The 17,213-nt window shown below is 37.2% G+C and overlaps 2 protein-coding genes across 2 annotated transcripts; both read left to right on the forward strand.

Annotated features, from left to right (window-relative positions):
* Positions 1 to 7,061: 7,061 nt before the first annotated feature.
* On the forward strand, positions 7,062 to 10,755 carry LOC124411528 (odorant receptor 49a-like). The gene is made up of 7 exons (XM_046890689.1): positions 7,062 to 7,664; positions 8,831 to 8,946; positions 9,033 to 9,128; positions 9,220 to 9,319; positions 9,839 to 9,955; positions 10,326 to 10,481; positions 10,626 to 10,755. The coding sequence occupies exons 1-7, from the start codon at positions 7,062 to 7,064 to the stop codon at positions 10,686 to 10,688; spliced, it is 1,251 nt and encodes a 416-aa protein (XP_046746645.1). The 3' UTR covers positions 10,689 to 10,755.
* Positions 10,756 to 13,392: 2,637 nt separating this feature from the next.
* LOC124411533 (odorant receptor 4-like) lies at positions 13,393 to 16,701 on the forward strand. Its single transcript, XM_046890702.1, has 7 exons — positions 13,393 to 13,998; positions 14,319 to 14,434; positions 14,517 to 14,612; positions 14,690 to 14,789; positions 15,932 to 16,048; positions 16,346 to 16,501; positions 16,639 to 16,701. Exons 1-7 carry the CDS (start codon positions 13,399 to 13,401, stop codon positions 16,699 to 16,701), a joined length of 1,248 nt encoding a protein of 415 aa, XP_046746658.1. The 5' UTR covers positions 13,393 to 13,398.
* The last annotated feature ends 512 nt before the right edge of the window (positions 16,702 to 17,213 follow it).

Below are 17,213 nucleotides of genomic sequence, written 5' to 3' on the forward strand. Positions count from 1 at the left end.
GTGCAACGCCTCGACCACTCTTGTTTGTAATCTTCGTACTCTTGACAAATGACCTGTCCAGCCGCGTTATACCACGCGAATCCTCTGCCTTGATTGTTTTCTCCAATTCCGTTCTGCCCGCCCGAGGCAGTCGGTAGCTGCTGGTATACCCTTCCACATATAGTCGAGCTGCAGGGATCCTCGGACAAAAGTGAGTCCGAAGGTGTATATGTACGCGGGTTATATCCGCGTATTTCTCGCCGGCATGCAACGTTCGCTTGCGAGCGTACCGGAGGGTGAAATAAGTACAACACACCCCCTGACATCTGAGTCCAAAATTTAATGCGTCAAACTTCGTTGACAAACAATGGAAAGTTTTAAATTACGCTAAAGTAAAGAGTGCGCAAAATGAGGCTAATGATAATAATAATCAAATTATAAAGAGAAAAACAATTCTAGTAGCTACCAGAGCATTCTGATGTATGTAGTTTACAAGGAAATTGGGATACCATAAATTGTGACAAAGAAGCTAGAAGATTCATTTATTTCGTCTAGAAAAAAAAAAACAAAAGTTTTTATTCAAGTGCTTTTACAAATTCGTAGAATAATAATGACTTTTTATTTTTATACAGGTACTTAATTAATAGAAAAACAAAAATCAATTGTAATAAGAGTGAAACTTTATTCGTGTAAAATCTGCATATTACGTCGATCGCTGGAGCTTATACGAAGTACAGTTGCGTGGCAACGAAAGCTATGTACAGCCGGATTAATCGAAAAGTTTTATAAAATGATTGCTCGGCGCAGTCGTCGAGTCAGCGATGCGCCAGGGTATAATCCATCCATGGGTGGGGAACCGTTCGCATTACACCACGTCATTCGGTTTCCTGAGTGGCCTCATTGCGTCATTCGCAATAATTTTTTATTCAATGCAGCTCTAAGTTTGCAACCGTACCCTCGTGTACATAGGATGTATCTACAATTATTTCCTACGCGAACGAAAGGGTTTTATCGTCCAACTTGGCTGTATACTCTAGAGCCACGAATTACCAGCAGAAAATTGCGAGTCCAGCGATCAGTTCACATTTACTTCGAAAGAACTTTTCCCTTTCCTGACATCGCATGGATAGTAAAGTTGGTTCATTCCATATAAATTATGACTTGTAGAAATACACATCTCTGCAAATTGAGCAAAGTTTAAAATTCCCTGAAATACGTCAATACTCCACGTACTCCTGAGGATGATGGATGTAATTCTACGGCATACAATTTATGATGAACTTCGGCCAATTGTTCAGTCATTACGAATTGCATTTTTCATTGCCGTTCCGATTGTGAATTCTAATTCTGAGAAAAGATCAACAGTTTGTTGATAGTATTTTAATTGCAAAATCTTATGGCAAAAGCAGATTCAGATTCTTGGTCACTGCTTATGACAATGAGTATAATTTTGAGTTTTTCCAAAACGTTACAAATTTTAAATATTAGGTCAGAATTTTGTACCGACTCATTGTAGAAATTTAAAAAGTTACGCTATAAACTTTACACAAATTTCATAACAATATACAAAAGACATATAGCACGAAATTAGAGATGTAGTAAAAACGAGGTTAACAAATTTCATTACTTCAATATTTCTTCCTGTAAAATATCATATCACTCGGTATGTGTAAACCATTTTCTTCATTTTTCCAATCAATAAATTGTATTGATATGAAAATTTTGGAGCTGCTTGTGAATATCGGGAGAAGAGCTTGAAAAAAAATTATTTCAAAGTTTGTAATGGTACCAGCTGATTCAGTTGTCCCGTTGTCTTCAGAAGTAAATTTGAAATGCATCGGTGCCTTGGATTCTGAGTACCTCGACTAATTCCCAATTTCGAGGATGAGTCCACAAGATGCTTCCCGACGATGATATAAATTCCCCAATTAACGTGTTTTGATTTTGAAGTGGAGTGTAAACTGAAGTTGATCCAACTAAATCGTTTCAAATTCAAAGTTCCGAGGCTCCTCTCCCCATCAGTTGGCAGTTTGATGAGCTTTGAGCTATGAACGTTGCGCTCCTGCAGGAGTGGTTTCATTTGTACGGGGTAAAGGGGGGACTGAAAGGATCAACTCTCACGAGGAATGTATGAGGAGAACTTTCTCGAGTGAAAGGAAAATTCTGCAGGAACTCAAAAAGCTGTCAAATGTTTTGTTATCATTCAAAGAAACATGTAAACTGTTATTCGCTGTTCACTATTAAACGTGCACTACGTTTCGTTGCTTCCGGAGTGTGATTTCACATTTAATCACTAATCAAACTTGATCCAGAATCGTTTGATTTACGAACGATAATCGTTATTCAAGGAATCATTGGTCGATGAAGCAGATCGGCGATTCTGGAATATAATGCGAGAGAGAAATAATAGGTAAAGGATCAGATTTTACTTGCGGTACGTCCACCTTCGCAATCGAATCAAGTTTTTCGGCATAAGAATGAATCTTACAAAGGTAAACAAGCCTTCGTTGTCATTGCGATGCATTGCGTCAACAGGACACTCCATCCTAAATCCTCCGCTGAGTTTATGGCTAGGTAAAGTTATAAGCGAAACTCCCAGCTGTGTAATAAAATTCATCGAGTCACGTGGCGCTATAAATATTTATCGGACTCAATACGATCTTCGGGACCCGGCTGCCGGTGATACGTGGATTTTTATTGATGCGGGAGATCAGCCAGACCGACGAGGAAAAAACCTTGGAATTCATGCCAAAGTCAAGTCTAGATCGGACGATCTCACAGTATCCGCAAGAATATTTCAAACCAAGAGTATTTCTTTTAGGGGCTGATTCTGAAAACTTAAGACTTTACTTCTGTTCAATAACTGGAAAGTTATTAGTTCTCTTCGTCTATGGAGTTATTGAGTCACCAAGATTAAGAATATATCTTCTTAATGCTATCGATATAAAAACAAATTGACGTGGAGAATGTCGGTGAGGTAATGTAAACATAAAGTGTTATGATTGGGTGACGATGTTCGTTAGAATGCTCGTGACGAGCCGTCAGTCTCTTGAAGATATCTGAACAGTCGAGACGGTTCTTCCTCGCGCACTAAAAGTAGAATAAAATCAAGTTAATGTCAATTCACTGTCTTTATATGCATAGTATTGATCTTTCTATACTCAACAACGTTGATTACGGATGTGTCTAGTTTTCTTCTGCATTGATTTGACGCACTTAATGCTCGTAATCACGAGAGAACATTAACTCTAGTTCTGTAACGAGGTATTGCCAATCATAATTCACGCAAAGACATTTTTCATCGACGATTGAACTTATATCTCTATCATCTAAAATTGCCTTCAGTAAAAATGATTACCAACAGTGATACTGTTTCAAATGAACTTCTGTAGGTATTGTTACTTTCTTGATTAGCCAAGTGGCGCGTTGATTACTGGGACTACTGTCAGTGCGAATAAGCGTTAAAGACTCGGCAGCCGAGTGTCGGGAAATGAATTCTGTAGAACGAGCAAACACTTGGTGCAGTAGATAAAGCCCCGGTCAAGTCAGCCGCGCAGTGCGGCACACCGAGTCTGCTGCAGTGGGTAAGTTCGAAAAGCTTCTTTGACGGTGGTGAACTCGTTAGTTACCAGCGGAAGTGTAAAGTAATGAGTTCTTTAAGTCAGGAATTGATAAAGTTCGTGACAAGATATAAACCGTTCTCCAAATACTCTGACCTCTCACACAATGTGTCAATTTGAAATGAAAACTTTTGCAAGGAGTAATTGTTCCCGCCTTCCAACTTAATCATCAGGATTTCGCGTGAAAATCTATCGGAATGCTTGTATGTGAAGGTATGAATGGTGTAAAGCACAATTAAGAGGCTGAAGCACCTCCAACGCAGAGCTGCGCTAATACTGGAATAATTATAAATCTGCCGGATCCTCTTTCTCTCTGGGTATTCAACTTGAGCTAATGATCGTTCGATCATGGCCATGGAAATTGGAGTTCATTTCAAGCAGCGTGCGATTATCTCACAAAGGGTTGTATTCAGCGGCTAAACCGTGGGATCAACTAATCGTTCATAAAATATTACAAATTATTCCTCGATGTTACCGTCGCGTGATCACAACGGTAACTCAAATCATTATCGACCTTGCGAAAACTGACAATACATTACCTGGGAGCAAGATCCCCAGTCTTAAAAAATCTATCATTACTCGCGTCTCAAAAATCTCACCCGCACTATCGTCTATTCGTCTGCTAATTGCATCAATGCTCCTCTTTTTCTGAGAGGACGTATTGATTTAAAACCTGATAATTCAAATCATAGTCAATACGTGACTGATTGTGAGAAGGCTCATTCTGAAACTGGCCGATAGCTGTAGTTTTGGCTGATTTTTTATTGCGATCGTTAATAGCAATGGCGTAGCAATGGCCGGCAATACTGGCTGGTTAACCGTAGGACATATTGGCACAGTGCTGATCAACAACACTGTTCCAGATCAAGACCCAAAGCGTAGGACCTGCCTGATTATGCCCGCTGATAACCAACAATGATCCATTACTGGGACTGAAGGCTGGACTGCAGTTGGTAACATTGGCAGTTCTACTGGTCCTGTACTGAGCCTGTGATAAAACTTTTGAACATAAAAATTTTGAGGTACGTACAAATGAAACGGGACGAATTTTAAAAAATTCATATTTTGAAAAAAAAAAAATAAATAAAAGAATTGGTAAAAATTATTGACCTTTCATCATATTTGGTTATACAAAAAAAGTATTGGTTTTGGTAAAAAATCACTTTTTCTAATTTCAACAAATCTTTCCTAACTTCTAAGTTAGAAGAAAAACCGACTCAATTTACATTTGCAGTTTGTAATTAGAAAAAAACATTCTAATTACATTTGAGATTCATAATTAAGGAAAAACTCGATTATAAGTCTGTACTAATGAGGATCATGTTAACATCCATTCAGTATTCACATATGACGTAGAATATGAGGTTTACGTACAATATAAGGTATTCTTATTAACACATGTTTAACTGCAGGTATATTCTTATTAATTGTAAGTATATTTTCGTAGTTCATATACGGGTATACGCAAAACTGAACAATACACTGCAGCCTAAGAACAAAGGCCCAAATGACGGTCTTCAAACCAAGTAGTACGTGGTTATGAACGTTCTTTTCTTTTTTTATCTCTAGTGTTTTAAAAAGCTCTATTAGCCGAATCAGGTAAGTTTTTGACAGTCTGTCTTCCCCCATGCAGACTATTTTCTGTAACAATTTGACTATCCGCATCACGACTATCGCTGGTAGATGAGCTGGTTGAGTATCCTTTCTAACTGCATCGTCTTCACAGTGATTGAGAATTTCTAAGGCTAGTTTGTATTATGCTGTTTGTATTTCATCGATTTCTGTTAAATAGCGTAGACCTCATACATCGACATCGCAAAAAAAAAAACACTTTCACTTTTACAAACGACAAAGATGATTTTTCGTTTCCTAGTTATTAGATTCAATGTTTCTGAGAATATTCAGGGTAGATTTAATTGCGATTTGAGCTAGGTTGCTCTTTTTCTTTACATCTACCGTAAAAAAAAACCGAGCTTGTTAATTTAACGCCAAAGTAGTCAATCTCTATGATCACTTCGATCACTTCATTTTTACACTTGAACAAATTGTTTGCTCGTGACATGCCTATATTAAAGATCATGATATTATATTCCTGATTCTTTGTGATGAGATGAGAATATTGTCACAATATCTCCAGTAGAAATTTTCATCAGGCTCAGATAAGGCCATGATCAGGTTTACCTCACAGCCTGATGAGGTACACACATCAGGTTACCTCATCAAGGCCTCACCAGAAATGTAACGTACCATTCTGGAATGCTCTGATGAGGCTGTATTCACGCACGATGGTCAGACGACCTTGATCGGGCGTTGATCAGAACTTGATCAGCGCCTCGTCCGGCGTTTATTAAGTTAGGTTGAGGCACCACCTGATCAGGTTCCGGAACGGATTGTTCAGATTTACTGATTTTTTAAATAACGTTACGAATTATTTAGCTTCTAATAGATGCAAAGCGAAGCTTACCAAAATGTATGTTTGGTGAAATAGAAGTAGAACTTGAATCTGCGAGCAAATCAGTGGGGGTCGGGGTAAAACCTTATTCGCGAGTATTTGGACTACTCATACGTAAATATATTAATCTTAAGAATATTTTGGTAAGAGCTTTTTTCTTCTTCTGTAAGGCCATTTGCAATAGCTAGGGATTGCGATTCAATCTCCGTAGCTTTCCCGTAAAAAGTTTTCTTCCACCTCGGAACGAGCAAGCTTGATCAATATATAAGTCTGTTTTGATCAGCTTTTTTTCTACTCATTTGGTAAGACGTTATAATACAGTCATTGATGTTGATACTTACTAGGCGGCAGCTCTCCAGTACTGTTTGCATGAGATCTTTTTTCGCATCGTCGTTATCTCTTACTTAATGTAAAATCAGGTTTGCCGTACGGGAGTTATTGCTTTGATTGACATCGCTCGATGAATGATGAAGTGAGATCATAGTTGGTGGATTATGTTTTTATCACACGTGGGAATGAACTGTGTACACTTATTACAGATACGTTTGCTACAGAGTTAGCCGTACTTCACCACAAAACTGTTTTAATTTCAAAACCCGTTTCAAACGGTGACATGTCGTCCTTCTATCAAGTAACTTTTACCTTGAAGGTCCATCTTCCATCGATAGCTTAGGTAATTCCATCATGTCGAACGCATATTATCAATGAGCTAACAGTGTGTGCAAGTTTGACGTGGAGCTCCATGGTACTGATACACATAATTCTCGGAAAAAAATAGTCGCAACAACCAAGATATAAAATGTATGAACTACAATTGTAACCCTTGCATATCTGAAGGGGCTCTTACTTGTCATTGGCTGACCACAGCTTGCCTCTCTTATCCCCACACAGTTTTTATTCCATACGTTCTAAGATCCATTGGCCAGTCGCGGACGAACCTCAACGGCAAAAGAAGCATTGCCTTTTGGTCGACCAAGTTTTAATAAGTGACATAACAAAGCAAAAAAGTTATGTCGAACAGCCGTACGGTGGAGATGATAGAGGGCAGCGATAAGTTCAACGAACAGTTCGTCACTGCAATTCGCACCTTACGTCGCATTGCGATTTACATGGGAATTTGGCCAGAAAAAAAACATGAGAAATTGTGCAATTTATTGTGGTACTATAATTCGACAAATTTGGTATTTATGAACTTCGGTTTAATGTGTAACGCCATCAGAGTAAGAGACGACATGAATAAAGTTATTTCTACCATAAGCGTAGCAAGTGGGGTAATGTATATAATGGTGAAGTGGTTTACATTTTCTTCGCACAAGGTACTTATCAGGAAACTGGTATATATGATGAACGAAGATTGGACCAGCTTGGAAAACAACACTTTGATTCCTGAAAGCGTACCAGATTCGAAACGATTAATGTTAAAATACTACCGAGTGTTAAATATATACGTCTACACCGTCTTGACTGTAATGGTTTGTGGAAATGCAAATTTCGTCATCACTTTTGTTGTAGCCACAAATCATCGCGACAATAATACAGATCTGGATAACCTCTTGCCGGTGATTCACAGCTGGTATCCTGGTGTCGATTACGATCGAGCTTACATCATTGGGGTGATTATGAAATGAATAACTTGACTGAAACTCAAATAAGATTGGATCGGATTTGTATTTCGAATAAACATGTCGCTTTGAATGCATGCTGAAGCTGTGATAGTAAGAATAAAGACCAAGAGTTGGATTATTCGAATCATTTGCGATTGTGCAGCTAGAGGCACTAAGTGATGGAAGCAGCGCACAATAGTTGTTTGTTAAATCATTCGTCTTAGAGCGATTTATTTACGAATTATAATTTTGACAAAATTCACTGAATTTTTTTAAATTCTCACAAGACTTAATAATCCACACTCAATCTGAGATCATTTGGGACACAATTGAAGGTGCAAACGAAATATATAGTGTATAGTTGAGCGGCAAGAAGCCCAGTATCTCGAAGGATGGAAAAAATTTCAATTCCAAAAGTTTCACAGCTGAAATTGGTATTGAGCGTGTCCGTTTTATCACGTGCACAGAAGTACGTTGACTGGAAATCGTATCATGGTGTTGATATCCACGATTTTTTCAGAACAATCGGTTTATACGATGCCTTATTATTTGAACCACGAACGATTACTAATGAATGCCGGTTTCAGACTAAATCTATAAATAGGTATAGAAACGGGACTGAGAAAATTTGAATCTGGTACCGTGTTCCGTTTGCTAAGCGGCGTGGTCAAAGAAATGAAATTCAGGTCACGGAAAACAGTTTTTAAGCTTTGCAATCACATCGAATCGAATTTGTGATTGATCAAGCTTGATCAAAGACTTATTATGTCATTCATATCGAGTTCCAATAATGAAAATATACGTCGTGAGGCTCAATTGTAGCGTTCAATGCTGTCTAGGTTTTGATGGTCCGTCAAAACCTGGTTATTAGAAAGCGATATCAGACCTTGGGTACATGCAACTATACTGAAGTCACTGTGAAAAATTAGTTACCGATCAATCATTCATATTGCTTGCACCGTAATTTATTACGCAAATGAAGAAAACTTGAGAAACAATATCCCGGTATAAGAAATGGACAACAGAAATACATGGAGCAAAAAAAACTAGGCTCATTTCTCTTTGAGTAACGAAATAAAATTTCTAATTTTCGTGTAAAATTTACGATCAAGATCCGTTAGATAAATAATATTTCAGTGAAAATTCATTCATGTTATAATATTATATGATTCAAGTTTTTGGCCGCTGCTCAAATAATGAGTATGATAGCAGTAATTGTCGGAAACACTGTAGTCGACGGTTTCTTCGTTATTACAGTTCTGAACACTACCGCTCAAATCGAGATTCTGGGGTACGCATAGATGTGCAAACATGTGGTAGGCGTTTACGTATTAGCAGGTTTTATACTCTACTAATAATATAATCTTACACCTTCAGAATCTTTATTGAACAAATGAAATATAATTCGCTGGATCCCGAATGCAACAAAACGAATATCCAAGAGGTGGTAAAGCGTCATCAGGTGTTATTGAGGTAGGTTCTTAATTTTATCGTTTTGAGAAGAATATTTTGAGGCATTCCATACTATCGGCTCTTTGTAAAATGAACTAATTTTCAATTATAGCGTGGCAAACAACATACAAGAATGTTTTGGTGCGATAGCCTTCCAGCGCGTGTCTATTTCTTTAGTCGGTATCTGTTTCAGTGCACACGTATTTCTTAGGGTATGTAAAACAACTGCTTTTTTGGGGGCTGAGCAAAAAAAAAAAAAAACCTTATTTATAAGTACACACGACCTTTTGCTCTTAATCAAACTGTTATTGAATATTTTTTTGACCATAATTTCATGTCTTAAGTCTAGGTACAATTACAAAAGTTTACCACTAGAAATACAATACAAAGGTTTGAAAGTTGAAACAAAGAAAAAAGTTGGTGTTGGGCTTGATGGCAATTTTTCAAATTGAAACTGGACATCCCACAATCTGTGGAGCATGATTCCTCTTCTTTATGTTTGTGGTTGCGAATAATCACTCTATTCCGATGTTCGGAATTCGTTATACTCGAGCAATATTGTTGGGAATCTTGACAACCATTTTTCCTAAACTGTTTGTTATTTCGTTTCATCTGAATCCAACCGATGAAAAATTTCTCACGCATCTCTACAAAATCGCAGTTTGTGAGTGATGCGTGAGTCTACACAGTAATGGATGTAGATTTTGAAACTATAGTATTATCTGTTACAGGAATTACAAAACGTTGGAGAAGGTAACGCGGCTGCACTGAAGTACGGGTTCACTTTTCTCGCGGCGCTCGGAAATGTCTTCGCCTACTGTTCGGTTAGCGATACTTTGGCCACTGAAGTAAGTATAACAAAGTCTGCAGAATCAAAGCCTTAGGAACCGAATTTCTTAATCCTTATTTATGTTCATAATTTATTATTTGGAATAGATTTGCCACCTTTGGCAAAATCGATTATCTAATTACACGCTATTACATAAAGACAAGCTTACTGACCGGAAATTTAGTGACAGCGTAGTTGAGTTGAAATGGTTTGGCAGTGATTTCTGCTATCCACTATCCTTTCAAACTTAAGTCCTGTGTACTTTTACACGCTCGATTCCAACAATATCACAGCTATGTATGGGAAATCGAACTCACGGAATTTGTACAAAAATTACATCAATTGCAAGTACTCCGTGCTTTTAACCAACGTGAGCTTTTTTGTTCAAGAGTCTTGCTATCGGAACGCATGTCTACAATTCGGAATGGTATAATGCTACGTCTTCTGCCAAACTTTCATTATCAATATTAATGATTAAAGCATCGCGACCGATGATAATTACTGCAGCCAAAATCTTTCCCCTCACGATGGAAAATTTCACAGTGGTGAGTATTTTACTTTTAAAGTTCTGCGCGCGTTCGAATCATTATGTGCTACGTATAGACGACAATATGTTCGAATCTGTTTTCTCGGTAGCTCGTTATCTTAGATAATATAATTATTACGGACACCTACCTACATGCTTACAGATCATCAAATCGATCGCATCATATATTTCCGCACTACGAGCATTCAGCGTGTCTCACGTCTAAAGATATTCGAGCAAACCGATACAGACATACCTACGTGACACGAGGTAAGCGATGAAAACACACATTTGTTGGGTGAGTTCTAAGATACAGTTATAAATGAAAAATGCAGTGCGCAGTCCATGTGAACCTGATACATATTGTTGAAATCCTTCGTGGATATTTAGTGACTTGCAAAACGATTTCTCTCTACGAAAATAATTTATCGCTTCATTGTTCATTTCATTGATGAAATAATGAAAATATTCAAATTCTTCTTTGCACTCGAACCTGTGTAGAAAACACCTTCATCGTATTCCAAGCTTTTGTATTATGACAGGTAATTTCTTTAATTTCCAAAGTAGAATCAGTAAATAACACCACACAGTTCTCGCTCTCACATATTCATCGGCGTTTATTCTCATTAAACATGTATTTCATATTTCGGCAGAAATAATCAAGAACATTTAGCGCAAGCTCCGTTGGTGATAGAAGAAAATCGTGTCATTCACTGCGATATGCACGTCTTCGACAATGTTTCAAATTGACTGACCAAGCGATGAAAATACGTGGATACGACTTCGGCTAATGAGTATAAATGTTTGTTGTTAATAGTCAGGATTCACAATCCGCCATGTTATGCACACTGAATTTGCATTTGTGTATTTATGTGAGGATTAATAAACCTTCGTTCGCATCCAAGATCCTAACTTCGTTGAAAGTCTAATTTTTTGCTCAACTCACTTTGTTTTTCCCAGCTGATCATTCTCTTTCTCAATTCGATTCGTATGCATCACTGATGGTATATAATGTTATGTAAGTGATATGCAGTTAAGTAGTAGATTCTGTCTCGTAGGTTAAAGTTATAATGGAATCCACAGTTTTTTTTTTTAATTCGGAGGTCCACGTACGGTTTGCTGGAAAACAAACACGCAGCCTGTTTTTAAAAAAACTAGGTATTGGACGGAGAAAATATAAAATTTTGAAATTATTGCGACAAAATAAGAGGATTCAATTATTCACGTACCGTTAACATGCACCAGTTATTTTTGCCATAGTAAAGTGAAGAGACACAGGGTTTCACGTTCGCAGAATTTTCGTTCCACATTCATTTCGAGCTGATCTAAAGATCAAATTTCGTTCAAGTCTTGTTAAGGGTCACCTAAGTGTAATCCTCCAGAACCGTCTTAAAGCCAACATTATTTTAGAGTAAGTACTTGGGGAGAAAAGTAATCTATCTATACCAATATTGCAAAGGGTAAGATTTGTTTCTATGTTTGTATGTAAGAGGTAATCTCTGAACCTATTAAACCGATTTAAACAATTCTTTCAAGGGTTCAAAACAATACGTTTTTGAATTTTATCATAACGTTTACACTTTCCCCAGCTGTGGCCGCAGACTCGGAGAAGTGTGGGAATTGTGAAAAAATTCAGAAATGTATTGTTTTTAACCCTTGATACAGCCGTACAAGTTTTATGAGGTAACGCGGAGTTTTACGCCTGAAAGAAAATGATAAACCCTCTCGAGGCGATAAAAAGTTGAATTTTTCAAGTTCCGTGCCGCAGCTGACGTCTCCAAAAAGTATGAAAAATTTGGTACGCACTGGTATAACTTTGACGAGGAAACGTAATAATCGAAGAATGAAAAAACAAAAAATCGACTAATAACAAATGATTCCTTGGCTCTGATGTGTGTTTTCGATGTTTGACTCTTTTCCTTGACTTTCAAGTTTCCCTGAATTTTTCGGTCAAGTTGGAAAATAGGTCGAGCAGCGAGCAGGGGTCTCAGTCGTGTTAACACTGGTGTATGGTATATTACTCTTACTTGAATGGTTCTTGTAAAAAAAACTAGAAGCAAAAATCGTAGAGGTGGCTGAATAGGAGAAACAGAAGCCAATTTTCTTGAAAGTCGTGAATGAACCTTCTTCACTTTGATTTGAAGCCGTTCGTGCACACAAATATGCGATGCGACTACTTTTCCATCTGCACATGATTCGTAGTATTAGGTATGCACAGAGTTGCAAGTTTGGTATGACGAAAAGAAATGGCCCTTATGGACAGTAGTTTGTTAACAATAATTACTGTCAACTAATAATTTCGCAGCACATGTGCAAAAATCCGCTAAATATCAGTCACGCAGCGTCAAAGTAAGATAGCACTGACCTGAAATACGAATGACAAATGATGAGATTATCATCGATATCAGCAATTCCGTTCAGTACACCACAAGCTACGGAATCCATAATAAAAGTTCGTGTTAAAATATTCACTACAAAATGAAACTAACTTTTTTGTAAAACGCATGAAGAACGCTTTATTTCTCGAAATGTATAACGAACAACCCGTATATACTGGAAGACGTTTCATACAGTGACGTGGTCAAACCTCTATCACGTCGTTCTATTAAACTTTGCGGGTAAATTTTGTATTCAATAGCTCAGATGATTTCAGAATTGGAAATGTACGTTCCCAATTAGTTGAACAGAGTGTGCAATTCTTGGGTCCATATAACTTTACCCTACCGATACCTGCAATTTTCAGATAACTGGTCGCATGATTCAAGATATAAAATTTATGAAACGCAACCCTAACCCTTGCTTCACTCGTCCCCACCCAATTTTTATTCCACACGCTCTGAGTTCCCTCGGTCAGTCGCTGAAGAACCTCAGCCAGAAAAAGATCATAGCCTTTCAGTCCGTCGGATTTTTAAATAGGGAAATAAGCGAAATAAGAAATGTCGAACAGCAGTAGCGTGGTAATAATGCGGGACAATAATAAGTTCAGCGATCAGTTCGTCACTGCGATTCGTGCTTTACGTTGCCTTATGATTTACGTGGGAATTTGGCCAGAAAAAAAATATGAGAAATTGTACAATTTATTGTGGTACTTCCATACGACAAGTTTATTATTCCTAATCTGCGGTTTAGTGTGTGGCCTCATCAAAATTAGAGATGATATGGACAAAGTTATTTCCAATTTAAGCGTTACAACTGGAATGATATATGTAATTGGAAAGTGGTTTGCATTTTCTTGGCACAAAGAACTGATAAAGAAACTGACGAATTCGATGGATGAAGATTGGATCAGCTTGACGAATAAGAGTTTGATTCATGGGAGCGTACCAGATTCGAAACAAATAATGCTAAAACGCTACGAAGTCTTGAATATTTACGTTTACACCATCTTCTTTGTGATATTAATTGCTGATATGAATTTCGTCGTCGATTATGTTGCTGCCACAAATGATTACGGCAATCATACAGATTTGGATAACCTCTTGCCAGTATCTTACAGCTGGTATCCTCTCGATTATAACCAAGGTTATATCATTCAGGTAATTGCGAAATGAATATTGTAAATAATCAACTGAGATGAGATTAAATTGAATACGTATGATCATAAAAATCTGGGTCTTGGAAAAACATCTCAAACTTTTGCATTCACTGCGGTCACTGCAAGAAGTCAGTTAACCATTTACTCAATCGACAACCAAATTATGATTTGATAAACCACATCTTGATATAAGGAACAGACCTCCAAACTACATCGAGTAAGAGAAAATGAAGACGCTAACTGTTAATTTTCATACTGTATTCAAGAGAAAATCCATTCGCATGATTATGTTATTTTTAATCGAACTTTGGATGATTTAAGTTCTTGGCTGTTGCACAAGTAAGCAGTCTGCTATCCGGATTGGTAGCAAACACTGTGGTCGACGGTTTTTTCTTCATTGCGGTCTTACATACCACAGGTCAACTTGAAATTCTCGGGTAGGCACAGATGCGCAACAATGTAGTAGGCGTTTACGGATTAGAAAATACTTTACTCTATTAATAATTCACTATGTTTCAGAAATTTCATTCACAAAACGGAATATAATTTATTGGACTCCGAATGCGTTAAGAAAAATGTCAGAGAAATGGCGAAGCGTCACCAGCTGTTATTGAGGTGGGTTTTTGCTTTTGTCAATTGATAAACAAAATTCATCAGCAAGGCACGTTGGAAAAACTCTTCTTTAATTCCAGCGTGGCAGCTGACATACAAGAATGTTACGGTATGATTACGTTTCTGCACGTGACCGTCTCTGTAATCTGTCTGTGTTTTTCTCAGTACACATTTCTTCTGGTAAGTAAGGAACTTTTATCCCACGGATACTTTGTAGTAACCAAAGTAAGGAGGCGATCCTGGGCCAAAATTCTGATTCTGATATTATTCGGAAATATCATAGGGTCTACAAAAATCTCAATATTTCCCAAATTTGAAACCCATAAGCTTAACCGTTTACGAAAAACACGCGGATTCAGTTCTCAATTTATTTTTATCTTCGATTTTTGAAAAAAGTATGACTGAAAGTATATATTTTTCCTGAATAAAAAATCTTCATTGTCCCCTCTTTAAAATTCGATAATAGGTTCTTATAGATTCAAGTGGGAACAGATATATTACTGTTTAAAAGTCATAGTAGTTTAATGTGCGAATTTTCAAAAACCTGATGTATTATGCATCAAGCAAAAATGGCTGAACGTATGGAACAACACGTCAAAAGTTTTATATGTCGAGTCAAGAAAACACCCGTAGAAATTATGAGATCTGCCCTAGTGGCTCCGATTTTGGGGATACCATAATATCTTCGTGCATCTTCCGATACATTAAAACAGCAGTCAAGTTGACAGTTTGAGACCACATCGTCGGCTTACAATTGGCGGAATAGGGTTTATGCATTAACTTGCGCTGCAATAAGTAGTCTCGGATTTGTACTTGGTCTGAAATCAACATTGGAATAGAAAAAAGTTTGGCTTAGGCTTGTTCGCAGTTTGACCAATTCAAAATTGACGTTTCAGTACAGATAGTTTCTCTTCTTCACATTTGTCGTTGTGCATGAATGGCAACAAGTTTGTGAATTTACATTTTTGCAATACAACTCAAGCTCCCTGTAAATGGTAGCCCATCGAAAGCCAATCGATCGACAATTCCTTACACATCGTTGTAAAATTTTTATTTGCAGACTAGGTTTCCAATTTATGCGAATGTTTATGTATTTTTAGAAAGGAAGTGTTAAATGTAACATCAAAAATATTTTATGAAAGACGACACTGTTTTAGCAATGATTTTAACGTCATTTGGTGTTGATGAAATCACAATTTACACTGATAGTGCTGAATTTTATACTAATTGTAAACGATGTGGACTCTGATCGATGTTGCAAATATTTTAAGAATGTACAGCAACGCATGTACATTTCAAAACTGTAATTCTGTCTGTTGAAGGAATTACAAAAAACGGAAGGAGGTCGAATGCTTGCGCTGAAGTACGGAATCACCAGTATTGCAGGGCTGGAGAATATTTTCATCTATTGTTTTGTTGGCGATACTTTGACTAGTGAAGTGAGTATAATAAACTTTGAGGAATCAAAGACTTGATCGAAATCATCGTTCATTTAATACTGCGCCAAAAAGAAAAGTTTTCCAACCGAAGATTCAGTAAAAACATGGCTGCGTTAAAAAATTTTGATACTTATGTTTAATGAGTAGAACTATATCCTACGGAAATATCATCACTTTCACATGTTCGATTCCGACAAAAACTATGCAAAAGTATACAAGCCTACGGAATTGGTACAAAATTACGTACCTCCTAAGTCATTCCGCGTTTTTAATTGGTGTATGCTTATCATTTTCTAGGGTCTTGCTATCGGAATGAGTATCTACAAATCAGAATGGTACAACGCTGGATCATCTACAAATCTCTCGCTGTCAATAATGACGGCTAAAGCATGGAAACCGATAGTTCTCAGCGCCGCCAAAATCTTTCCCCTTACAATGCAAAGTTTTACAGTGGTGAGTATGAATATGATTCTCAAATTTTCCGCGATCGAGTTCGTATCAATGTGTGATATGTGCGGAGAGACCAAAGTGATCGATTTTGTTTTTTCCTTACCAATAAATGATGTGGTGAAATTTATCGTTACCTACAGATAATTAAAGCAATCGTATCATATCTTTCTGCACTACGAGCATTGGGCGTAGCTGACGTCTAAGGATATTCGAGGCAACTCGTGAATAGATGACCAAAGTAACGCGATGAGAACATACATTTGTTAGGTAAGTCGTGAAATGCGATACTGAAAATATGCAGTGCACTGTGATTGTGAATCGCAAAAATGTTGTGTAACGCAGGTGCGGCTTAAGAGCACTTTTACATTCTAGTACTTAATAATGCACTTTTGTAACTTGTGATGACAAAAAATTGTAAACCGTACTTTTGTTGTATCAAGTATAATGTATTATACTTTTACACATGAATAAATGTATGATGGCTTCCAAGGTTCGCGCAAGGTTTTTTTTCTGTGAAGATAAATTAACTTTTGATACTCAATTTCATGGGTGAAATCAGACACACATCCAAATTTTTTACAGAAAGATGGTTGACTCTACAGAAATCAGTTCTACGGGACAAATATTCCACAGAATATGTTCTACAAACTCGTTGCTACAGTAATATTTTCATACAGAATATATTTCTCTCTTCCAACTCATTACCCGTTCGATA

Source organism: Diprion similis, chromosome 2 (genome assembly GCF_021155765.1).
Source record: "Diprion similis isolate iyDipSimi1 chromosome 2, iyDipSimi1.1, whole genome shotgun sequence".
Classification (NCBI taxonomy): domain Eukaryota; kingdom Metazoa; phylum Arthropoda; class Insecta; order Hymenoptera; family Diprionidae; genus Diprion; species Diprion similis.